Genomic DNA, 27,316 nt, shown 5'->3' with positions numbered 1-27,316 from the left:
GAGACCAAAGATACTGCACACACTGAAGTAACTCAAGCAAGTTCCATTTTTAACCTGAAAAGCCATTTAAATTTCAATTCAAATATTGTATTTATCCCCAATTGGGTCACCTGCCTTTCTCTTCATTGACAAATTGATTTTAGCAGTAGTTGATTATATTCTATAGATTGAGTTCAATTGCTTCTTAATACAGTCCTATGATTCCTATATCACTCACACCCTCAAACCCATTTGTATTCATGTAAGATCAAAGGTGATAGTAGGCCTAAAACATCCTAGGAAAGACCAGAGTGGGATTGGGGTGGAGGGAATAGAGGGGTAGAGAGAAATAAAAGATCTTTTCACATATAGAACTACATTCACCTTTACTCAGTGTTTTAGACAGACCATTACCTCAACATCAGATTCAGGCAAGAAGAATTGGATTATGCCATGGCAACTGGCTGTTTTTCATCTTTGTTTTTCCCCCAGATACCACTGGCTATGAATGTGTCAACATTTCTTGCCTATGATCAGCCCACAATAAGTTACTGTGGAGTACATCATGAACTGCTTGCTCACAAGGCCTACAACTCAAACACCCAAGAAGAAGCAGTGGAAACACACCTAGAAACTGATCTGGATCTGAGCACAATAACAACAGCAGCACGAATCAAGGAACACAGTCAGCAGCTGGCTTAACTTATGGGGGGTTGGTGGTGGTGGCGATTTTTATTTTTCCCTGTAGCAGAGGCTGCAACCAAATTCTGTGTAACGTTATCAAGAAGTGAGAAGACGTCATAATATGGATTTTAGGATCCCTGTTTAATTTTTAAAAGATCCACAAAGGTTAATTGTTTCAAGTCCACAATTTGTAATTAGTTAAGTTGTGCAGTATTTTTTGACTTCAAAGTATGATCCTTGAAATGAATCTTTTTTCAAAACTCATCCTACCTGCCTGTATAAACTGTACAGATGTAATGTATTTTTCATATTGTAAAGTTTCAATTACCAAGAACAGCTGGTATGTACAGTACCATAATTTAATTACATCTTACAAGTTTCAGTTTCTAAAGTTTTAAATTAACAAAAGTTATTTCTTGTGTTATTCAGTTACTCTGTTTTTAGGGATCATTTTATTACTGCTTTTGTGCCCAGAAACCTATAGCTTAAAATTCTGTCCTTTGCAGAATATGCACCATTTTTACCATATTTAAAGTGTAGAATTTTATCTACTTATTCCAGAAGTAATGTATTAACCAAAAGGATGATTTAACTATTCAGACATCAAAGAAATTCTTGAAATACATAGCCAATTTTTCTTATAAAAGAAAGCCAACAAAAATTTCACAGTTCTCCTTGGACTTCCCTGACATACATGCAGACTTATTTTTAAAATCAAAGAAATGTAATGATGAATGGTATTTTAAGAACAGAGTTTATATGTGGAACTGTTAATCATTCTTGACGAAGTTTTGTAAAGTCTCACTGTTCTGCAAGACAAAATGAAAAGGAGGCTTTTAAGTGTATTTAAGTGTAAAGATACAAGGGCCAAAACCTTCTTCTATCAGACAGTTGTTTACAGATGCAGTAACAGAAACAAGCCCTCAAAGATGGAATTATACCAGTTCTGGAACATAAAGTATTATTCAAACTCAAGAAGCCTCTACTTGGAAGAAAAATACATTTATTTTGACCAAATGGTGAAGGTAAACAGTCTTTTAACACATTGAATCAAGAGAAGAAAAAAAAAAAAAACTTTGAATACAACAAATGTAGTATTAAGTCTTAACTATTACTACATTGCTTAATTGTTTACCATTTAATACTTAAGTATTCTTATATCCCATTGTTTTGTTTTGAATCTTCAAGACTTCTCAATACTGTATAACTCCTATAACACAACCCTGAAGATGTAATCATAAAAGATTACAGAAATTAGATTCATATTATATCATGCTGACTGGGTGAAATATAAAAGGGAACAGGAGCCTTCCAAAATACAAGAGAAAAAAGTTTCATATGGTGAAGCAACTTTTTATAATAAAGAGAAATTACATAACCACAATACATTTTTCTGAATGTTTATCCCACCATATTTTCATGCAGCTTCAAAGCAGAAGACTGAAGTTTAAAATTACAGTTCAGCTCTTTTCTCAAAATCTAAAGCAACTCTGAAGCATCACAATTGTATTGGTTATTTAGCGGTTTAGATTTTGTAACATTTTGCATAAGTTATTTGCTACTCAAAACTTTACTTGCCTTTCAAAGACTGATCTTAATACTCAATGTTTCAGTTTCTTATCTTTAGTATGTGTATCCTTGAATTTCTAGTCATTGTCTTCAGTGCTGTAATTTCACAGTTTGAAAATACTTTGCTAACTGTAAATGGAGAAAAAAATGCAGGCATAATTCTGGAGCTGAGTGACATTCGTACTCCAGGAAGAAGTGAACTGCTTTATTTCAAAGTTATTTCAAAGTTATTTTAAAGTTTAATACTCAATCATTCTGGCCAAAGTTGGTCTGAGCGTTAGGCTTCAACATCATCTTGTTTCAGTTACTCTTACTCTATCCTCATTGTTTTCTTTGATCTGCTGCCCTCACAGTGTGTGAATTTGGTTCTGGCACTGATGTTATTACTCGAAGTACACAGGTGTTTAAAGGCTCCAAATATTTCTAGTTGGTGAAGAACTGTACAACAGGAATATTTTCTATTATTAGACACTCTAATGAATTTAGGGCTATGAGTTTTCTTATGCTAAGATAAATTATTTTTCGTCAAATCTTTCTTATGCTAAGATGAATTATTTGTTGTCAAATCTGGTTGAAGAAACAACTGTGTATACACAAACATCTTTATATAACACAAATGTTTCTCCCTTTGCTACTTTCTCCTAATAATGAGGGATATATTAATGACTTGTCTTATATCCCTCCTGGAAGATTTGCATTAAATCAGGATACCAATTGAAAATGGAAGAAAAACAGGGTGACATAAATAGCAGTAGCACTATCTCAATCAATTCCTTGGGCATTTGTAGAGCTCAGCCCCCTGTGACCCAGTTAGGCCACTCTCTGATCTCATGTTTGCTTTCACTGCTCTGACAGAGACACAGCTCCCTTGGTCACAAAATGGAATACATACATACCCACACCAAATGAAGAGCATTTCTATATCTATAACTGAATTCTGTGGGGTTTTTTTTGTTGTTGTTGTTTTTTGTTGCTGTTTGTTTTTTTTAAATGGACTATGTCAATCTCGAACTTGCTTTTCTCAGCAAGATGGAAGTCTACAAGGACATTAAATGTCAGGTAGGTACCTTCCTAAAATAAAGATACTATAAAAAAAAATTCGGTAAAGCTAACCAAGATAAAAGACTTACTCTTAGATCCTACTTTAGGTGTATGAACATTGGCTTTCCAGAAGATTACCGTTGGCTATATACTGATTTGGACCACAAGGAACAAAAAATGTATCATATAAAAAAAGCCCTAGAGCTATAATATAGCAAGAAGAAAATAGACTGAGCCTGTGGATTCAAATACTTACAAGTCAGTTTGATACAGCATTTCCCTTTGTAATTAGCTGCATCTATTCCTATTTTATGAATCTAACAATACTAATCTCGTTCTCAGGTAAGTGACATGATATCTGGGTAAACTATTCTATCAAGAAATGCTTAAAATATATGGATTGGTGAATAGTGTAACCTCTATAAATATAAACCAGTCAATTTTAAACAAATCAATAAGTAACAATTCACACTCTCCATCAGTGGATCATTGTTATACAGTAGTTTACGGAACTCAAACAGCCATTAGGAAGTTGAGCAGAAGCATTTGAATGGAGGCCTTCCCTAAGGAACAATGCACAGATGAAGATTTATGATTAATTTGACAGATCACCACATACTGCAAAACACCCTAAATACATTCTAGTATACTAAAATTACGAACACCAAAATAACATCAATACAAATAAGCAAAAGGTTGTTTCAATTAAAAAGTGATCAAAATTTACAGTATAATATTTTATACAAACTATTTCCAAGGAACATAAAAATAAAAGCTAGATATCAATTGAGATGCATCATAAATGGCAACATACAACAAACTACAACAAACATACCAGCCTCACAAGTTGTGTACTACCTTGCTCTACTTACAACCACGTAGGTTCCAACATCAGACATTAATGTAACTCAGAACACTAACGCCTGCAGCCCTATTTTCCACCTAAAGATTTTAGAAACTTTAACTGGAAAAGCATGGGATTGATAACTCCAGCAAAAGTGATACTAATGATATTGCGGCAAGTTTTAATGAGAAACTGTGAATTTATTTATTTTTAATCTTTAACTAAAATCAATGTCAAATGACGTAATTAAAAGGTTTCTCTGAGATCTAAAGAATGCACGCAGCAATATATCCCCAGAAAGCCCCATCAGACATCAGCTATTTGTAGGGCAGGGACTTAGAAAGCCACAGATGGTGTTTTAATAGCTCTATGAATTTCCTCAGTGCCCTTTGAAGTCATGTGAATTTTTAATATTCATAAGTCCTGCAAAAAGTAAATTTACTTTGACAAAAAAAAAGTCACTTTTTCTTTGTTCTAGTACAAATGAATGACAGTGTAATAGAAGTATTTTTCACTTCCATATTTGACAAAGAAATAGGATTATCATACAATTAGTAGTGACAGACTGATGACTTTCTGGTAGTTTGAATTACATCCATCTAGTCGTCTAAAGCATAGATATTATCTGAAAAACCATAGACTTAGTGATCAGACTTCCCACTGGGAGCTACTTAAAGACAATATTCAGCACACCAGAAAGCAGAATAATTTTTCAGCTTTCTCAAGTCCATCACAAGTTTGAATGCAAACAAAAAAACCAACCGTGTTTCTTACAAAGTACTGCAAAACATTCTTCAACAGAGAAATGGATGCATGAATCTCTTATTCCATGCAGGCTGGAGTATGGGATTCACATCTAAAGCAGATCGTCTTTAAATGCCTAAAAAAAAGTGAATTGATAGTGCTATTATAACATAAGGCCAAATTCTATCCTTCTGCTCTAATTATAGAACCTGATTCATTTGAATTATAAAGTTTCTGAAAAAAATCAATTTGAACATGAGAGTTCATGATTAATGTTATTTTAATGAATACCTGAGGAATTAACAGTTTGCCACTAGAACCTTGGTGAGAATTTTTATGTGGATCTGAAATGCAGCATGTAAAACTGAAAATCCCATATGGCATAGAACTTAGTTACTTTATCAACACTAATTTTGTATGCAAATAAATCATTCTTAAAATCATCTCTTTAGATGGTTAACTACAACAGAGCACCAGTTGTATAACAGGAAAGAAGTCTGCAACATGTATTCATTATATGCAGTCTGTTACATTAGAAATCTAATACAATTGAGAGAGTGCCACCACTACAGATGTGACACGTGTAATCACGGTAACTTACAAGCAAGTATTACCGTTGCATTCATATGGACTTTCTCTGGATCAGCATCACAATTCTATTAATATCAAATGACCAATGCAGACAAAAAGCTATTGTAATGAAAACTGAAAGAATTCAAAGTTCACCTATTTCAGAACAGTTTTTCCAGTTTCTATACAGTGATTTTCACTTTCTATTTCATAAGAAACAAACTTTAATGAAGGATGCAATTCAGCAATAGCTCTATTTCCAAGCTAATCCCAAAGTGATTGCATCAATTAAATGTATTTCCAAGTCAAATAATTTGGACTTCATAAGTACATCGGCTGCTATAAAAGTAACACTTTCTATTTTTTTATGTTGGAACCTTCCTGCCAGAATTACGTTATATTTTGTTGCTGTGTTACAGATAGCAGCAGAGGGGCAGTCTGACAAAACAGAAATGAGTTTCAAGTAAAGGTGTGGAACTGAATTCCTCCGTGCGGAAAAAAAATTACCCATTCACATTTATTGATATTTGCAGAACCTTTATGGAGATTTACTGAGATTAAACAGTGGAACTCAGCACAGTGAGATGGTGGGTGGTGCATTTCAGTAGTGGTGACAATGAGTTATCACTTCTGCTGGTACAGATGTTTTTTGTTTGTTTTTAAATGTGTAGCATGCAGGCTTCCACGGAAAAAAAAATAGGAGGCATTACTTCTGGAGTTTCCAAAATGTCAAGCTTCCATAAATATAAATACAGTGTATGTGAAATCACTAATATTTTTTCTTAAAATAGCTTTAAAATAATAAATAGGAACAAAGTGATGCTTTTTGAGAATAAGCAGTATGATTTAGTTCCTATTTTCATTTCTAAAATGTTAGAATTCATAAGAATTATGCAAGGAACTTAACTACTCTGTGGCTTAAACAGATTTCTATGCTGCGCATTCCTGAATCTTTCTTCCAATTCTTTATTTCTGCAAAAATACTAGGAATTTTGCTGGTAACTGGTTCTTAAGCCAGTGTAAGATCCACCCCTATTCAGTCAACCTGTTCAAGGACATCTTATCACTTTAATTTCAAGTGCCAACTGTAATACAAATTGCTGCTCAACTCCTCAGAACTTGTTCATTCTTTTATTCAATATTCGTGTACATTTTGCCATAGAATTCTTGGGCTTCCACATTTCTCTAGAGGAAAAAAAGCTCTACCCACTGAAATTGAAAACATATTTCAGATTATTTTCACTAGACTACATTCTAAGATCCTTCTTAGATAATATGCAAAAAGTCATATTAAAATTATCTCTACTGTACTTTTTACTGCATTTCAGTGTATTTTCACAGAAAGAACACAGCTTTCAGAAACAAGCATTAACAGCCTATTATAAAGTTTTGTGCTGTGTCTTGTTTCAAAAAATTCTACAGGAAAAAGTTATGCAGAAATACCTTTAATACCACAAAACTACACTAGTTACTGGAATAAAAAACACATATTGATAATTAATACCTGAAATAGCAATTTAAATGGAAGTATAATTGTATGCCACTTCTGAAGACAGATGTAAATAAAGGGGATAGAAGATATCTTGAATACAACGTATGCTGCAGAAAAAAAAAATACACAAGTTCAAAACAACTGTATGGAGCTAAAGTTGAAGATATTTTAGGTTAGGTTTTAAAAGGATATACAGGCTGTTAAAGCATTAAGAGATAGAAGTATTCAATTTAGTTTTGGACTGAATACATAGGAGCAACCAACCTGATCATAAAAAAACGTCTTGTGCCTTCCTTGCTAATGAAAACCTTTTACTTCAATTTTTTTTTCCTATCATTAAATATCTTCTGTATATCTGAGTAATCAGTAGGACAATATCATATAAATCATTAAGAGTGATAAAGTTGGCCTTAGATATATATATGATCCAAAAGCAGTAAGACCACAGAGAAAAAGCAGACAGACGCTATATGCAAACATTTATATCTCTATTGTCTAACTATTTTGAGAGGCAAATAAACATATCAGAATTTCTTTATTAACAATCGTTACTGCTATTGATATTGCTCACCTAAGAGTTTAAAGAAACCCAGGGAAATGGAAAAGCAAATTAAAGGCAGAATTATAAGGGAAAAAAAGCTTTTCATGATGTACAAACACAAAATACTGCTCATACGAAAATCCGAGTACATGGAGCCATGCCAATACATAATGCTTGCTCATCAAAAGTAGACAAAGGTCTGATACAGCTTACTGGCATATTTTCCCATGAAGAGCACAATTTTCAAGACCAACTTACAACAGAAACCTTGGAAAATAATTCAAAAGCTAAGAAAACATTGTAAGAGTCCAATGCTTAAATTATGAATTGTGGCATTTACTGATGTATAACCACTAAACATACAGATGTTATAATTATGAAATATACCAGAGAGTTTAGCTAAGCAGTTATTATACCCAAAGAGAATAGATAGAATGCTTACCTGTATCCCGGGCTCACTAAGAAACTCCAGAGGAGGGGATCTCCAGAAGAGATCCTTCCCTACTGGTAGCCAGCTCTTAAATGGGTCTAGGAGAGGTGGAGTCTGGCTCCACTCCTTGCCCAGCACAGGTGAATTGCCTTCACCTGTGCTCCCAGGGCTGACTCATTGCTCACCTCAGGTGATTGATCAGAGGTTCAGACCATGATTCAGCAGTTCCCAAACAACTGATAACTTAACTGAAATCTTATAAGTTACTCCTTTTCTAAGTTTTCAGCTCTGTCTCCCAGACATTAAAGATAAACAAGCAAAACAGCAGTTAAGAAGAAGAGGGAAGTGCAAACTGCCAATAACAGCTCTTGAGATCCTTACAGTTACTACTTGGGCAGAAAGGCAATATCTTCTTTAAAGTTACCCAAAAATGGACCATTTCATTGGAAACCATCTTCTACTACACCACAAGTTTTGCAAAACACATTGAACTAAATTTTTTTTTAATCTATACTAGCGGAAGATTAATAGCCAAAAATGAGGAAAGGTAAAATAGGAAACAGTAAGAGAAGCTGACATAAAAGGAAGTTCCCCTGTAGAGTGGCCTCGCTTTGGCAGGGGTTGGACTAGAAGATCTTCAGAGATTCCTTCCAAAAATTCTGAAATTCTGTGAAAAGATCCAGCTGTGAATAATTCCAAAGAACTTGACAAAAGTATGACACTGGTCAGCATGACAGCAGGCTAATAAAAGCAAGCAAATGGGAAGTAATGAAAATAGGAAGGTACAGATTAAACTGCTTGTTTACATTAATCAGATGCAATCCTGTGGGGGAAAAATAGTTAACACATTGGCATCTAGATTAAACATGCTGTCTACTTCATCAGCCATTTCAGAAGAAAAGATGAGTAAGATGTTATGTTGTATTAGAAGGGTAGGACAGTAACACACACATACACATACAGAGAAACAGACAGATAGAGAGACTGCCATATGAACTGGTGGCATGTTTTCAGTTACAATACTTCTGGTTTTAGACATCAAGGTAGATACATTAGTCTTTCTTCTGATAAAAACGGCTTTTACTCTGTGGATATAAGTTTAAAAACAATAGTTTTTGTTTTCTTAAATGCATCTTTTATCTTTTGTAAAAGCATACTGAAAAAAAAATAAAATGCTCTCAAAATTCATATAAAAATAATTGCTTTGCAGTCAGATATATGTGATCTAGGGATGATGAGGCAGACTTAGTGGGTTGAAGAATCTTATGAATCGTTTCTAATTTCTTTTGTGAAAAGGGGAACTGCTAAAGGAAAAGATAGATTACGTTTGCCTGTGGGTAATAAGGCTCCTTAAAAGGAGAAGCAGCATAGACTGAATAGTTACACACAGTTTGAGTGAAAGCCATACAGAATCTAGTTCTGGTCAGAAAATTACCTGCAACAAAATGCTGATAAATAACAAGTGAGGAAAATGGGAGAAATGACATTTTATTCAACTCCTTTCTTTTAGTAGTTCGCTGAGCTTAAACAGTAAGTCAAGCCGGAATTTCTTGTACAGAATGCAGAAGCAATGAAATACCTTCTGCCTTGCATAAATTCTTCCATCTTGCATGAATGTCAGTAGAAAAAGAAAATAGCAAAACTGCATAGAGGAAAAGTGAAAACATTAAAGAGGTCACAATTTCATACTATTAAAAAAAAAATTGACAGCATTTTTAAAAAGTATTTTTTTCCAAGAAAGGTATAAGACATTGTATTGCATGTGGGCGTCTGCCAATGTAGACAACAGTGAAAAGCACAGCATTAAGTATTCAGCAAAAAAACTATTCTCTTTAAAAAGTTGAAAAGAGCCATTTAAAAAGATGTATGTACCAGACACTACACAGCTCTCCTTTTTATATCCGCAGAAATAAGTTTCACTCTTAGAAACAAAGAGACTTTCTAGCTCCACTGATGTCAGTTCAAGCTCCACCACTGGCCTCAGCAGATTTGACATTTAAAAGTAATTGAGATTTTGGCCTTTTTGTAGTTGAGAGAATTAGCAGCAGAAAGAAGAATTAAGAGTTTTATTTAGCATAATTTGAGAAAAGCAATAGACACAACACGATGGATGAGCACACAGCGAAGTACTTGCCTGCAGCCTTCTGAAATTTCTCCTATACTTAAAAGCACATTTAATGAGAACACCTCCTTCCATCTCATACTGAAAGAGCCAACCCATCCAAAAAGAGATTTAAAATCTGAAATTAGAAGCCTTTACTGTGATTGGTCCCTCTCAGTCAGAATTCAGATGGAGTCCCTTGTACCTTCTCATAATGAAAAGTAGAAAAGACTTTCAGCCACTGAAGGTAAGCTGTATCACAACACAATTGTGTAAGAGGAGAAAAATCTATTCTGCAATATAAAAGAAGTTAAAAATCAAGTGTTGGTCATACAATGCCTTCTCTGCTCATGACATATCCTTTCTCCAAACTTGTACTCACGCTAAGAATTCTCAGTGATTTTATTTTTTTAAGATGCAAAAATCGGACGTAAATCCCACAAGATCCACAGAAAAAGTATTTCCTTTCTCTAAAGTATCCTCCAAGAGAGACACAATTCAAAGCTTGATAAACTGCAGGCATGGGTCTCAAGTAGGCTCAGCTGTGCTCAAAGAAAGGGCATACTCCCTTCCTTCAGTAAGGCTCTATATGAACAAGGGCTAACAGAGACCAATAAGAAAAATTAGCAACCCTTCTCCCTGCCTCGTAGCCAAAATACAACATGCAGTAACATTCAATAAATAGTACACAATCAAACAGCAAAAATGATACCATCAATCACATAATCCCAGTACAGAAGTCAGAGCTTATATAACAGTCCATAGACCAAAAGTGTCAGAATAAGTTAATTTTTTCTTTTTTGTACTTTTAGGAACTTGAGGCTATTTTCAAGGTTGCTTTATGTAGTACTTCAGCACAAGCCAACAAGATATTGAATGAGAATTCATTAGCAGCTGGTCAAGTGTAAATAGTACATCAATCATGTTATTTCCTTACTGACGGCAAATTTAATTTCAACTCAGGAAAAAGCCTGTGTTTTGAACAGTGAAATACATCACATAAAATAGTGACATTTGATAGTATGTCTTTAGATTATCAAGTCTATAGGGAGAAAAACAGCTTGATGCATAATGAAGCCCTTTTTCCTTCATAACCACCAAACACATTTGGAACAAGTAAAGCAGATGAATGAACTACAGTTTGTTCTAGAATAAATTCATAAGTTTTTGTCTAACACTCCAGTAGAACTTCTGGAAGAACTGCCCTCTTTTGTCTTATATTTACAAGATTTCCACCAAATAAAAAAATACGTATTCTTTGCTGTCCATTAAATATCAACCGTTTACTATACAGGGATCTTTATAGATTTTCTTTATTGAAAACCTGAACAGGTCAATAAAAAGGAGAAAAAGTGGCACCCACTGACATTCACTGACACTTGTTGAATGCTTACAGAGACCAACTGGTGAATGTGAATGCAGTGAGACAGTGCATGGTGAGTTTCAGCAGTAGAAACAGTGACGTGAAAGACCAGCCACATTCTGGATAGCCATGCACAGCTGTCACGCTAAAATGATGATTGTCTTGATTAGCTCATTCATGCAAATCGGCTAATGGTGATGACTATGTTTAAATTAGTATTTTTTAGCTGAGAATTTGCTCTATCAAAACAGTGCTCTTGTGCTCTTTCTTTTACTTTCCTTGGAAGTAAATAAGAGGCATAACTTTCAGAGTGAGCTGCATATTAAATGCATAAAGAACACGCTGAGAACATAAACATTTCACAACACGCAGTCTGTCAAGCTGGCTGTTTCTCTGCCTGTTAGCGATTTTTATTGGGTTGATAAAATGTCATTTATGACACTCTTCTTGGAGTCAAAAGAAAGCAAAGAAATATTATTGCCTTTTGCATATAGACAGTAGGAAAAGCAACACTGACACTTCCATAGTTATTTGATTGTTAAAACAATACATATTAAACATTGAGTACAATGGTAACATTTAATACTAAATATCATTTATTCCTTTTTTTTTTTTTCTTTACTAATATTCTTAAGTTGTTGCAAATTTCTGTCAGAAGAAATGCTAGAAATTTCTTTTTTGTTGGCAAGGTACTGCTGTTTGTTTGGTTTTTGCTGTTCTTGTTTTACAGTGTATAATAGCTTTCTTCAGAGAAAAAAGTTAATATGAGAAAACATACAAATGTAATATTTTCATTTAATCTTGTACAGCAGAATTTCAATCAGCTCTTTCTTGTTAAGTTCAAGTTCATGAACAGATTATGGGATATAAAATTGTTAGGTGGATTCTGCAATACTAAATTTAGATAAATCTTTCTAATGTAGTTATAAATATGGTAGGGTAAAAAAGATTCCCACTAATATGATCAGATGAATCGCTGTCAGCCATACTATTTTCACGCCAACAGCTTATGAGGAAACTCGTACTGCTCAATAACTTCTTTTGTATATCCATCCTGCCTACATCCTCTGGAGAAGAAGGGCTATAGGAGTAATACGTCAATTTAAATCTGTGAAAACACTTCCCTCTTTCATGAGCCCTCAATTCTGCACCAGGTGCAATTTGCAGATTCATGCAGAGCTGCCCTCCCTTCTGAAAAGGAACAGTTTGATGTCCTGAGAGATGACAGAGATGGGACTTCTCCGGGAAGATAAACTTCTTGCTGTTCTATGCCAACATATCACACAGCAAAGCATTAAGTTGTTGCTTAAAGTTATTTTCTCCTATTCACATGGCATCCAAACTGACTATTAATTTTCATTTCTCCACAAAAGAGCTAAATATATTCTGAAAGAAAGGAGCAAGGGGAATTCCTTCAATGGTTATTTCCTTTCACAGATGGATAACTCTTCATATTCGATGTTAAGGTTTAGAAAAAATTAGAAACATTGAATAGAAAAGATAATCCTAGATTATTGCTAAATACAGCCTCTAGTTAGGTAGCTGGCTTATCCTTTTCTTCTACCTTTACATAAATTTTCTTTAATATTCACTACTGGTAATGAAACAATATTAAAAAAAAATCATGGTAACATAAGAACGCAAGGATTTTTCAGTAAGAGTAATTAGAAAAATTTACTTAATGTATGCTACTAAACTTTGCAGCTGTTTGATTTGAGACACGTATTTTCTCCACACACTCTACAACAAAAACAAAATGTGCCAGTTGGCACCACAGACTTAGAAATAACCACAAGAGGCAGTTTTTCAGACCAGCTGATCTTGAAAGGGTTTTTTTTTTTTCCCTGTTGCTGTTTTTTAAATTAATATGGTAAGAATTTGCTCTTCTGTTTACTTTCTCAGCCTTCTGATCACATGCTACTCACAATTACAATAACACAAGAATGTGTACTTCCTTTTAATTTTTAGTTAATTAGAAAAAAGAAGAATAGCACATCAGATAAAGAACTATGGAAAAATAATACATCAAAACAAAAGGTAAAACAAAAGGGAAATGCCAATAAATGTTTTTAATAGTCATGGAGAGAGTCTATAAAAGCCACATTTTATTTGTCTTTACAGGAAAAAAAATAGAATTGCAAAATTTTAATTTACATCCTCTGGTCTCCAGTCCCTAGTTGGCTGAAGTTTTTAAATCACTGTTTTAAGTTCCAGCTGAACAGTAAAGAAAGAATCAGCTTCTTATGCAACTGTTTTACAATACTGTACTGATTTCATCAAAAAGTCATTATAACTTACTTCACAGGAAACTCCACTCTTCATTCCTCATGAAAACAACAGAAGTTAGGAAAGAAATTATTATCTGACAGGTCAGATATAAACTATGCAGACAGTTCCATTTCAGAGAGAAGTCTCATTTGCTGGTATAAGTGAAGAATTACAACATCTTGTGTAGCTACTACGTAAATTTCTTAAATCTGAGGAACTACCAATAAAGTGTTTGTTTTTAGCAACATTGTTTTTAGCAATTTTAGACAAATTTGAAAATTCAAAAGAAGTTGAGGCTTGCTTAGAAATAAGAATCCTGTTTGATACAAGTTTGGATTTGTAATTGATTTATAATATCAATAACTTTGAAGGATCAACGATTTTTTTTTAAAATAAGAACTGTCATATAAAGTGGTAAATATCTTCAAATTTGAAAGCAAATACAATTTAGAAATATATTTGAAGAAAAATCAGCTACTCTGTACAAAGACAGCAGAAATGCATTCTGAAATACCAGACTTCAGCAGTGCCCCTAGAAATGACACACTAAAAGTTAGAAAAATGATAAGTTTAAGATTCTTAAGAAAACAGGAAAGTGGTTAAGAAAAACTTCACATAACGACAGTAATTTTGCACAAACTGTAAAATATATACATCTATCTCTGCATATGTTAAATAGATAGGTGGATGTTCCAATAACAAGCATTTGTTATATTTTCTTCCAATGTTTTTTTTAATTACCACAATCAAGGATTTATTTCATCTTGGGAAGAGGAAATGCTACTGCATTGAAAGTTCCTTAAAAACAGAAAAGTTTTCAACATATATACCTAACAGCACCTGATATACCTAACAGCAAAGGAAGTATATAAAATTCAAATTAGAAATTACCGTACAGAATCACCCTCTGCAGAGCCATGAGTTGGTCATCACCCTACATTACTGCAGTGAAAGCCGTTAAATTAACATCAGATTAATCCTAGAAATAGCTTGATTCAGAATCATTAAATGAAAAACAAAGCTTAAGAATGAAAAACCTTTTATTATATATCTCTAGTTGACGTTTGATCTGAGTTTACCAGAAATTCTGCAAGACCACAAAGTCAGGTAAATTTAGCTGCAGCTTATTTTTTATCTGTAAATCTGTTCAGGAAATTTGCTAGATTACTTTTATTGTTTAAACACACAAACATCTTCTTTCCGAACATTTAATACCTGATTTCCCTTTATAACTCTTCGACAAAGCCAACAGCAGAAAAATAATTTTCAATTATACTTACAAAGTATAAAAGCTCACTATAGAAGTATTTAAAGTCACCTTAAGTACCTAGCCAATATCAGCAAGAGAATTACAAGAATTACATGTTTTCCTCTGTAAATGCCAGCAAAATATGCCATATAGGCATACTAATTTTACTGGAATTATTTTTTTTTTCCCCAAAGACATCATATTTGAGGAAGTAATTAAAAACCCTGAATAGACAAGATCCAAGTGATGCTTTCCACCCACACACCATACACTGATATTTATACATTTTATATTTTGCTACACCTGACTTCCAAACTTCTCTGTAAGAGTAGTTTCGCAAAATAATATAAAGAGGATAAAAAACATTTTAATCCATTCTTTCTACAGAAAAATATCTGAAAAAAAGCACTTTTTACACATTTTACTGTTTAGAAATTCAGGGAAAAATAAAGAAAAATCCTTAACCTGCTGGTAAAGACCACTCAATACAGAAGTAAAACAAGGCACTAGTACTCCACAGCACTCAAATACATGAGTCAAGACCAAGCATAAGACCCAGAACTATGCCAGCAATAAAAACATCTTCTTTTCCACCCTTTTTCTGTTTTTAAATTTCCAGTGTTTGGGCTCACAGAAGTGAACAGCAATTACAATTTGAAATCTACACAAATGCAACTGCACAAGTTCCAACTACCCAGCATGTCTTTCTTACAGCCAGACCTTCCCCATCCACATCAATACATGACTCTGTCCTACACACTGTTTTGTTGGTTGTTGGTTTTCTTTTAGCAAGAGAGAGAACGTGAAAGCTCAGCAGATTACAATCCATTCCTGTCTTAGGTAACACCCCCATTACCCAACATCCTTGTTTGCCTGGTGCTATTATTCTCACGTACAATTCGCATGCTTAGATCCAAACATGCCTCAAATCCAAATGTGTCCTGTATTGAGAAGTTGTGGACACAAGCCCATGGTGAAGCAGAAAGTTTCAAACAACATTCAGGGAACCCACAGAAATGAAGTTCCACAGCTGTACTAGCAAGGTAAAATTAATTATTAGACTTCCACCACATTCTTAATAATCTCAGTAAGAGACTGAAACTATCCCTGGTGGGAGCAGGGAAGGTTTGACTGTGCTCCTTGCCAAACTCAGTACGTACAATACAGCGGTGGTACAGTAAGAAGCAGCAAACACCATCACCTACGGCACAAGAATCACAGGCACCTCCAAAGCAGCCAACAAAGTTACAGAGCTGGTGACAGTTTGCACGTTCACACGTGTCTGTGACTTGTGAGCGAGACACTTCTGTGAAATACTTTTTAGCAGAAGAAACGATTCCGTAGTACAGACACATTTTTCAATCTGTATCAAGTTGGCTACTTTCTTCAGAAAGAATTTTCTTTAGAAAAGAATTTTGTTTTTCAGAAACATTTTCTGATATAAATACAGATTTGATACATTTTTCAAGATTACAAACTTTTTAAATGGCAACAACAATGCAAGTAATTTTACTGACCTTATTTGCCCCCAATCTTAGGTAATTTTAAAATAAAAACCTAGTTAAGAAACAGGTGACTTTGAAATACACATCAAATAAGAAATTGCAATGTATGAGGAAAGGTATAAAGTATACTAGCTAAGCATGAACAACAAAATACAGCTATACATTCAACCACCACCCTGAAAAATCCTAAGAAACTAATAAGCTCTAATTTCAGGAAACAACATTCCAAAGAGAAAAAACTTTAACTCAAGAAATCAGCTATCACAATATACCCCACCTTCTTTCAACATTTTTTCTGCCTTGCTTGAATAATCTAGCAAGTGATCTTTATTCAAATCCACAGGTGGTGCAGAATAATTACTCAGTTATACCATGCCTACTAATGAAAGCAGAGAAAGCAGTGCCTGTCATCCTAATAGATGCTCACTACAGCCCACTTCAACACACATGCACAACTCACAACCCTATTATTCTTTTTCATCACCCAGGTGAGTGCATATCCCTATTATGACGGGGAATAAAAGCAAAAGGAAAACTCAAGAAACATGAGTGAAAATTGTTGAACTCCAGTACATCCAATAATTTTCAGTTTTGAAGGATGAACAGAGACATGACAATAGCTTGTCCTCAGAAGAATGCAAGTACTTATTACTAGAACAAAATGATCGTTCCTATAAATACATTATTATCCACTCACCACAGTATCATTCTACCACAGATAAACTATCCAAATTCACATTAGTAATTTCTGCTATTTGATGTTCTGAAGTGCAAATGTATGTACCAATACAGATCTCTGCACAAAATTAAGAGACAATAGTAACATCACACAAATAATCCAGAAACATCCCCAAAAAAATTGTCTTTCAAAAGAAGTATAAATACAATATGACTAAATTATTTTGTGGATAAAAAAAACCTTAAACTGCTTGGAGACCAAGTGGGCCTCTACTATTTTGCTTAAATATCCATCACATCACCTCACTGTGATACAGCCCCTGTGATAAGTAGCCACTTACACAAGTGGCAGTGTCTGTTTAAAAGATGTTCCTTCCAGCCTGCAGTAAAAGCCCTAAATTTCAATCACTTTCAATCATTTCAAACTGCTGACAGATTCTGAGTAAAAATTAGTAAATACATCTTTATCTCATATAAGGAATGAATGAGGAATTGGAATTCGCAGGTAATTATAGAAAAGTAATTCTTCATCTCACTTCTGTACTTTAATTTCAGGAATAAAAAAAGATTAACAAGGACAACATCAGCAAAAAGAAAATACATCCAATATGCATAAATCATTTTAGTCCCTATGTTTTGTTACCCTAATCACAATAGGATATGACAAAGAAAATACTTTCACTAGAACTGTTATGGTCTGGTTTAACTATTACAGCTTAAAAAAGAGAAAGCAAATTCAGCATCCAGAAAAAAAAAAAAACAAACGAACAGCTGTATCATACAATTATTCTCTCAGTGTGGTGAATGAATCTTCAAGTACTATTTTTATAAGAACTATATACATACAAAAACTGTCTCCAGAGGAAAGGCATAATATTAACAATGTGTACGCATACTAGTATCTGAGCCTCCATTGTTTCATCATGCAACAAGTAAGAAGTGCTAAGTCCATTTTTAAAATCAAATAGTTATTTTAAAAAACTATATTAATTTTCAAAAATTCACAGATGAATTGGCCTATCAGAATTTCACACTACTAGATTTCTGGATTCACTGATCATCCTAGCTTTCTAATTTAGCAATTAAGTCATTTCTGCCCTCGTAGTTCAGTGCCCTTGAACAAATCAAACACGGTGATGTAAACACTCTAAAATTATATCTCAGGCATCAGATTTTAAGAGGAAATAAGAAGGTGAAATTATGATGAAACTTTTGTTTGTAGCATAAGAAGAATCACATATATTCTGTACTAGTTATTGTTCACAATAAATATAAAATTATATAAACACGCATGCCGTACCTGTTATACAGCACTTTCCATAGTCTGCACAACATAATTGAATTTTTACTCATTCTGGAGGTCTGTACTCAGGTTTAGGTTAGATTTATATATAGACAAGTTTTCCTTTCAACCTTGTGAAGATCACGATGAGAAATAGAGGTTAAACCACAAGCGATTACAAGACATTCATGCCAAATTACTTCTATTCAATGCATATTCACAACAAACATTTCTTAAAAAAGAGAAAAGTCTGGTTACCTACATTGTTTATGTACTCAGAAAGCAGGTCTTGGAGAGCTTGACGGATAGCGTTGCACTCAGCAATGATGCGCTCTCGATGGAAATCACGTGTGCAGGAAGAATCAGCTAGCAAAGCTGCTCCACTGATAATAGCTTCCAAACGTTTCTCTAGTGATGGCCTTATTTTGTCTTCACTCACTAAAAGAGGGTCCTGGATGATCAAATGCTGGAAAGTATTTTTAGAAAGTAAAGGTAAGAATAGTCAGCCTACTGAAGTTGCCACTTTGTTTTTCATCTGCATGAACCACAGTGACATTAGTCTTCCTTAACTTCCAACTAGCTCTTTCATCTTGATGTCAAGAATACCTTGGACTATGGCAGATCCCAGTCTCCTTACACTGGCTACAGGCACAGATCATTTGTAGACAAAACCAAATTCTCTCTGCCAGCAAGATCTCACTAGTTCTAGTCCAATATCCAAGTTATGAAATTCTGCTTGCCTGGATTCAGTGCTAAACTGGTATCTGAGCTTTCCAGCTTCAGCTATTTCACAGAATAAGATCACATCTACCTGCTTGCCATGTTGACATCTTCTGATGTCACAACTACCTTATCTCCAAGTTGTCTTTGTTTCCTATTTTAACTTCATGAGACTGAGTATTTTTCATCCTTTGCTTCAGTCTCTTCTACACCTGCACCTGTCATTTCTTCTACAAGGCATTTCACTGAAATCAGAAACACTATTTGTTTTCTTTATAAATATGCATGTGCTTTTATCTATGAAGTATCTTACTACTTGGTCTCGCATTTTTTACAATATTCTGCTCCAAAACTGAAAGCTATAAACCTCACTTTACAGGCAAAGAACTGGAGCCCTGCCAATCAGCCTCAGAGTCATACAGAAGGTATGTCTTAAAAGAGGCAACTGCATACCACACCTTTCCAAGTTCTCAGACAGCATTGTTTCTCCATTGTAAGTTTTATCACCATTGTTGTTAAAAAGTATTTGTTGAAATTGTTTCTTATCCCCATCTGGATTTCTTGACTTCCTCATTCCCCCATATAGTGGGTCTGCCATGCACTTGCCTTGAAATTTTATACTAAGCTTTTATCTCTATATACAACTATAACACTGAGTATGTGATATTTACAACTCAACTCAGTAATGTTTCATGTTTTAAGTATTTCAGAGTGGAGGCTCAGCTTTGTTTTAATTTCTATAGGGAGGGTCAGTATCTCCAATATTAGAGTTGTAGAGATCAGAATGACATCTGGATAACAAACACAAACAGCAGTGACAGCTCATCACTGAGATGTTATAAAAGCAGTCTAATTCTGATGATTTTAAGTCTAATACAGTCACTCACCAAGGCAGAAATTGGCTGCTGCTATGTTTAACAGGCTCAATATCCACAAAGCAAAATTAGTAGTTCAATGACTGTATTTTCAAAGGACACCAAAGCATCCTCTTACTTTTCACCAGCTCTGATAAGCAAAAGCAACGAAGTGCTTTGGCATGGTAAAACTAACTATGTTTTTGTGACAGACAAATACTCTAAGGAACAAGAAAGGGAGAAGTGACATTTTCATACATTGCAAAAGCAAGTATACTGGAAAAAGCTTCAGCATTTAAAGAAATTCAAACTACTCATTTTTAATCAAACTGAACATCTGAATTTGTCATTTCTGTCCAGATTGTCAAGTCTCTATTCCACATAAGTCCGCTTAGCTGGATCCACATTCGAAGCTATCAGAAAAAACATATTAAACAAGAAAACCATGCCATATATCCTAAAGTGGAATTCAGGTCAGGTGAGCCAGAATTTATCTGTGCTATTAAATATGTGAACTGCTTTTAAGCCAGAAAATTTTAATTATTTTTCCAGTTTAGATTTCAAGTACTGTCTAGCTTAGGAAGTTCTAAAATTACTAAGAAAAAAAATGTTGTATTACAACATGAATATCTAGGAAAGGGAACATCAGTTACCTTCAATTTTGTAGTTTATATTACTTTTTAGTGCACTATTACGTAATATCTAGAGTTAGGGAGATTAAGTCTTTTTGTTACAGGTTTAATTCTCCTATCTTTTCCAGAATACACAACAATCTCTTTGAAACAGCTGTGAGATTCTCCAGAGAAACTAGAGAAAATAAGACTTAATTATCTGAGTATTTCCAAATGAAGTATTTTAATACTGCCATCAGGCAGCACAGGTGACTTCTGCAATACTCAATTTTAAATGCAAGTTTGTTATTTGCCATCCTGCTGGAGCAGTGTAGGTTTCTAAATGTTTCACCTTCACTACTGATCCATAGCTCTGAAGTCAACCACCTCATTTAAAAGCACTCTTACTATTTAAGTACTCTCAGTACACAAGCCTATTAACATACATAACATGACTGGACACCAAACCTTATTAAGTAGCTTCTAAAATCCTGGGGATAAAAATTTCAGGCTCCTATTCTACTTCCTATCAGAAACTGGTACCACTCAAACTCTAGTCCTCAAATTTCACGGTGACCAGAAGGAAAACGTACTTCTGAGAATCTGTCTCACATTCACCATGTTGATTTGGGAATTTTAATACCACATCAGAGCACACAAAAGAAATAAATAAAAGCAGACTGTGCTACTGTCATTTCAATTTACAATTGTCTCTTCTGAGACAATAAAGTCCAAAACTATATGAATTTGTGTCACTGAGTTTATGAATTTTTGCTTTAAGTGACAAGATATATCATTAAAATAGTTTATAGGTTTATGTCAAGAATTTTTGTGCATCCAGTAGAAGCAATCTTAGATTAAGTTAAAGCAGTAACTAACTATTTCCAAATTCTGGGTTTTTAGCTCCTTTTGTTATCCAGAAAGAAACAGTAAACCAGAAAGGAGTTTGAATGCAAGCAGGAGGGAAGATTTAGTACTTTAAAAAGCCAATTTAATTGCACTTTGTATCCCTTAATAATTTTCTAACTAAAAGCTGTAGAAAACCAAAATATTCTGACTATGGAAACAATAATCTCACACGTAACTTCAGAAACTGATATTAGGCCATAATTTTATTTACCTCTTCCTTTTCAGTCTCTTGCAGAAATAAATAAGAATTTGGAACAAGTTGAATAATTCTCAGTATTGATAACAAATTTGATTTCTGCAGTCTCCAAGAGAGAAGAAATACTAAAATTTTGTCAGGGCCTGGTAGTCCCTGCCTCGTAGGAGAAAATTCAAAGAAAAGAGAGAGAGAGAAGGAGCACTGCTTGCTTTCCTTCTCTATCTCCATATACCCTCAAGTCTTACTGGCAGTGGATGGAGCCAGACTGGTTTATCCAAGGTCTACAGTCAGACCTTAGCTGACTGAGCTCTTAGTTAAATATTAAGTGGCCTTTGTCCTTTTCTACAATAGCTATTTCCATATAAAGTTGGAAATTTATTTAAAGACATTTCCAGAAATGTGAAGGTAGTAAGATACCAATAGTTCACAAGTGTAACATGGAAACACATCAAGAATATTAATACTGAGGTATGTATTTTTTCCGTTTTCTTCTCTTTATTGAAATTCCTTACAGCAAATGATAATATGGCCGAACACAAAGGAAAACTTCACCCTATTTATCTAGAGGCAAGCTAAATTACTTTGTATCTCAAACATTATGCAAAAAAGTATGAAAATGTAGTATAGGAAACTGAAAGAAAATGGTAAGAGATGCCTTTATGGACTCTGAAATGGAGGAGAAAACAAAACCCTTTCAGCTGTCACCTCTCTAAGAAGAATGCATAACTTCAAGATCAGAATTCAAATAGTTCTCAGCAACGGGAACTTTGTTTTCCTACATAACGTGTTTAATCAATGTTTTATGTAGGTCTCCATTACTTCAGCTATATCCAAATACACAACAGAGCTATAAAGGAAAAGGCTTGCATTTGATCAACTAGTAAAAACTGTACGAAGCTAGACACTGATGTTTAAATATTTACTGGGTTTTTTTTGTTATTGTTTCTATTTTTTTAATTAACTTATATCAAAGAGATAATCTCAAACTACTCTTCCACAGCAAATGATAAGGGAAGGCATTCCAGAGGTAACAACTTTCAGAGGTGAGTATATCCATTTTTCACATGGAAGAAATGTTTATTTTGTATTAGAGATTTGAAATACATAGAATCGCTCAGGTTGGAAAAGATCTTCAAGATTATTGAGTCCAACCACAACCTCGCCATACTACCCTAACTCTAACCACCCTCTGCTAAATAGTGTCCCTGAGCACCACATCCAAACAGTTTTTAAACACATCTAGGGATGGTGACTCAACCACCTGCCTGGGGAGCCTACTCCTGCTTTCAGTAAAGAGGTTTTTCCTGATATCCAAACTAAACTTACCCTGGCGCAACTTAAGGCCACTTCCCCCTGTCCCATCACCCATCACCAGTGAGAAGAGACCAACCCCATTCACGCATTCATGTGCGTCTGCCACATTCACATTACAGCCTTGAATGCCAAATTATTCTGTGGTACCTCACCTCTGCTACAGTTAAATCCTTCTGCCACTACTCACTGGATCAGCAACTTCACTGTTATATCCCTGTATCTCAAGCATTCTCAACCCTATACTATACAGTGTCCATCATAACATAAAATGCACTCACAACTAGAATATTCAAGTATAACAACAGAAAGAAGTTGCACTTTAAGAAGTAGCTTTATCACAGAAGACTAAGCTATGCCTGATTGCTACAGTCAGTTAACCGTTTAGTTAGCAAAATGACTGTTTTCAAATCTCAAATGAAAATTGGAAAAGAAGTTCTCCTAGGAGGCAGTTTGCAGAAAACACACAAAAAGGTGAACAAATAGTACCGGCAAAAAGCTGCTACAGTTTAGCTCTGAACTAAATTTAAAGAAAGAAGACTACTAGGCAACAGTAACCAGGAAAATATGATTTAAGATTCTGCCCACAGATTTAATTCTAAAAGCAATTTCATAAAAAAATTCTGATCAGTATTCTAAATGGAAAAGGTAATTTGATTTCCAAACAACTGGTGAATGACAGATATGTGATAAATAGTTACACTTTTCTGCTTTAACAGGGTTAATGAGTGTTTAGCTACCTGAGATTTTAAACATAAATGAGCACCTAACCAGAATTATTACTTGGCTACTTTACCCCTCATTTGCCTTCTGATCCATGGAAGAGTGAGAGGAAGACCAGAACTCAGATAATACCAGGTTGCATTTTCTGACATTTTGGACTGATATACAGTATTTTAACATCTCATATGTAACTATCCTGCTACATGGCCAGGGTCATTAAAGAACAACAGGTCAAATGAACACACTGAGTCAAGCATAGATGACCCGTATCATTTTGTGAGAAATCTCTTCACATTTAGAAAATGCAATACTAGTGAAAAGCACAGGTAATCTGCACCCACATACCCACTACTAAATTTGTTATAGTTTTGTGCTTAATTACAAATAATAAGTTTATTCATATGGAAACTATAAGAGAAATTCTTGAGCATCTACTGATTTAAGAAGTTAACTGTTCTAATTCTTACTATTAGCTTCCCAATTAAAAAATCTGTAATTACTCTGGTACTGCCAGCATTGGGCAAAGGAGAATGACACTGCAAACCCTCTATATACTAGACTGTTGGGTAAGCTCTGTGATACTTTTCTACAGTACAAATATTTAACAAGATTTGTTCCCAACAGACTATTTACTACATCAGTTTATTTCATGGCACTCTATTCGCTGCAACAAGAAAGAGCGAAAGTTATTTCAGGTCTTTAGCCCATAGAACTTTCATTAAAGAAAGAAAAGCACAATCATTTAATTCATAAGATCATTTTTAAAAGTTTAAATTATGCTTATTTAACACATACAGCTTAAATTCCAATTTGTGGTATCTAGGTGAAAATAAATTTTAAATTCCATTTACAAAATGGCTTTTTGCAAGTGAGACTTTATGTTGTTATGATTCCAATAAAAATAAATTCAATCCAGAAGAAAATTTTCCATGGAACCACTACCACAATTCTTCTATTTTAAAATAATATTGAAAGTAAAGACAATTAAAAAATCTCATTAAAATGGTACTGCTCACATATGCCAGAATAAATTCATCTGCAGTCAGACGATGCAAGCACTTTTCCAAATTTTGTTTTATCTTCTTGAGGTCTTTTTTCTGGTTTCATTTTACGTTTGTTTGTTTTTTTGTTGTTGTTGTTGTTGTTTTTCCCCCAGGTTAAACAGGGAAAGAGTAGCTCTAATTTAAACTACATTGCCATTCAGGGCATCACCATATCACATCACTTAACACACAAGTGATTTTCTTTCATTTAGTAAGAAAATAGTTTACAACTTTAAAACCTAGTGTAAACAGCAAGAACGGCTGGCATATAATATGCAATCACATTCCTTTGGGGATGAAAAAAAGAGCCTGTCAAATTCAGCTTCGGGCATTACTGAAAAGTCTGTTTTGATCAATACACTACCACTACAAGATTTATAACGTATAGGGATTTCAAACTTTCTTTAACCGTTCATTGAATATTTTAAACAAAATCTATTATCATCAGTCACAATATTAATTCTCATAAGAATGTATCAACATTCAAGGCTGGCATCAGACAAAACCGAGTTTTTACAACCAAAAAGGCACTCTGTTTTTTGGTTTTGTTTTTTTAATTTGGGCTTACATGTGCTATAGTGGATGAGGAATGCAGTCCATCACCTCATCTTCAGGAGGTCTTTTACCAATTTTAGCAAGGTAATGAAAAATTACACGTGGAAGAATCAGAAAAGTTTGAGGAAAAGGGAAAACTTGATGTGGAAGTCTAGAATTATGTGAGAAGTAGAGAAAGAGCAGACATTCTCCAAATATTTGGTTAAATACAGAAGTAAAAACATTAATCTGTTAAAGTATATTTCTCATCTCAATTTAACGTGAGTGAATTTAAAAATAAAGACATAGTTAGGTTTCTTAATCTTCAATTACATAAATTACATAATGATCCCATTGACAAGTTTCAGAGTAAATAGCATCACTGTGCATTGCACTAATTCAAACACAGTCAATGCAGCAGTGATTGCAATCATTAGAGAATCACTGTTATTTATAAACTTAACTTATGAGTTCAGGACATTTCTGTCTCCACCATTACTTACATGCATGGATGTAATTCTTAAATGCTGTTTGAAAGAAGCAAAATAGTGAAACAAAGACTTAACTGCAAATATTTTTGAATAGTGATTCTTTCCAGTGAAATAATTTAGGGTGATACTATTCAGACTAAGACTAAGGACAGCATTGATCTTTCACTCAACAGCAGTAGATGAAAACTGAAATAACTGAAATACATTGCAGTGGGAAAAGTTTAAGGGTGTACCTACCTCAAGCTCATCAAGTGCACTTCCTAGAGTAGCTCTGTAAGATGCAGGTTGTCCCTTTTTATTCCCAACTCCTTGGGAAGCATTAGAAATCACATTGAGGGCATTTTGTATTTCATTACAAATTGAATCCTTGCTGGCTGTAAGGGATGCAACATCTGAATGTTCCAAACAAGCTGAACATATTGAATGAAGAAGAGAAGAATTTTCTTTCAGGGTTGCACGTGCTGCAGCAATTTCATCTCGCTGATCACTAGATTTCAAATCCTGTCAGCAAAAGAACATGACTTTTATTTCCAAAAGCACTTCAAAACTGACAAGTAGTGCATAAATGGTGTTGTTTGGGTTTTTTTTGTTCATTTTTCTATCTGTGGTCTGTTTAAGGACACAAGTTACATTTATCTAAGATTTGGAAAAATGACTACATCTATAATTGTACTTATGATGGAATCTTCTTTATCTCACAAGCAATGAACAAGACCTATGTAAAACAATCACATTTTTTAAATTGTATTTTATAACTAGCACTATGGAATATTCACATTCTGCTCTTCTAAAAAGAATTTTCCTGTGAAAAAAGTGGCCTGGAAATCAGCTCTCTTCTCTCCTCTCCAACATGTCTATCTTAATAAGCAGTAGAGAAGGACAGAGATGTAGATAGGGTTAATAAAGGAGTCTTTGATTGCTACATCTAAACATATTTCTTGTGGTTGCATTCCTGCCCTGCTGCCTGTGTCCCAAGTGCTCTGTAGAAATGAACAGCAGCTAGAGATTTACTTGAAGAAATGCATTGGATTACAAATTTCTGAAATATTTTTTGTCATTGCTGTAATACCCTATTTGATTATTTGCTTTGTTTATTTAAAATATTTATGATAAATATCTGTCAACAATACAAAATAAGCTGATTTCTTTTTTCCTTCCCAAAAAAGCACAAAACTATAGCAAATTGAGTCAAATAACTCAATGACATATTTTTCCACTCTATTTTAAGAAGCATTCAATTCAAACACTGCAGAGAACGTTAAGTTGCTGCTATGTGAATGTATGTACAATTGATGTGTGTAAAGAACAGTGCTCAAGAAAATGAAACTAAAGTGTTGATCCATCAAAACAAGCTTATTAGCATTACCATTTTCAGAAATGTTAACAGTATGCTCTGTTTTGGCTACTCAGCTCACACTGCAAAATCAGTTTGCTTTAACTGTTATTATGAATAACAGTTTCTCTTTCTTCTTGCATATTAGCTGGGTTTTCTCACCATTGTTTTTTGTATACCCTGCAAACTGTTATAGGATAGGAACTCAGACCAAGAAAGAAAAAGCCAAAAGCCCTTGAGCTCTGTGCTGA

At 34.2% G+C, this 27,316-nt stretch overlaps 2 protein-coding genes across 3 annotated transcripts in view; one reads left to right on the top strand and one right to left on the bottom strand.

Moving 5' to 3' along the window:
- LRRTM3 (leucine rich repeat transmembrane neuronal 3) overlaps positions 1-681 on the top strand; it is an 82,068-nt gene extending 81,387 nt beyond the window's left edge. The window contains exon 3 of the mRNA XM_042818179.1: positions 472-681. Within this exon, the coding sequence (XP_042674113.1) occupies positions 472-681 (210 nt within the window). The remainder of the gene's footprint in view (positions 1-471) is intronic.
- The window catches only part of CTNNA3 (catenin alpha 3), a 408,816-nt gene that overhangs the window by 307,990 nt on the left and 73,510 nt on the right, over positions 1-27,316 (bottom strand). For both annotated transcript variants that reach the window (XM_042817894.1, XM_042817895.1), the window contains exons 5-6: positions 25,970-26,233; positions 18,603-18,806 (exon numbers count right to left, since the gene is read on the bottom strand). In XM_042817894.1, the coding sequence (XP_042673828.1) occupies positions 18,603-18,806; positions 25,970-26,233 (468 nt within the window). The remainder of the gene's footprint in view (positions 1-18,602; positions 18,807-25,969; positions 26,234-27,316) is intronic.

This window comes from Centrocercus urophasianus, unplaced genomic scaffold, assembly GCF_019232065.1.
Source record: "Centrocercus urophasianus isolate 14NV4802_14NV808 unplaced genomic scaffold, USGS_Curo_1.0 seq_17, whole genome shotgun sequence".
Classification (NCBI taxonomy): Eukaryota; Metazoa; Chordata; class Aves; order Galliformes; family Phasianidae; genus Centrocercus; species Centrocercus urophasianus.
Note: the sequence above shows the minus strand (reverse complement) of the source record. Positions and strands in the feature narration are given on the sequence as shown.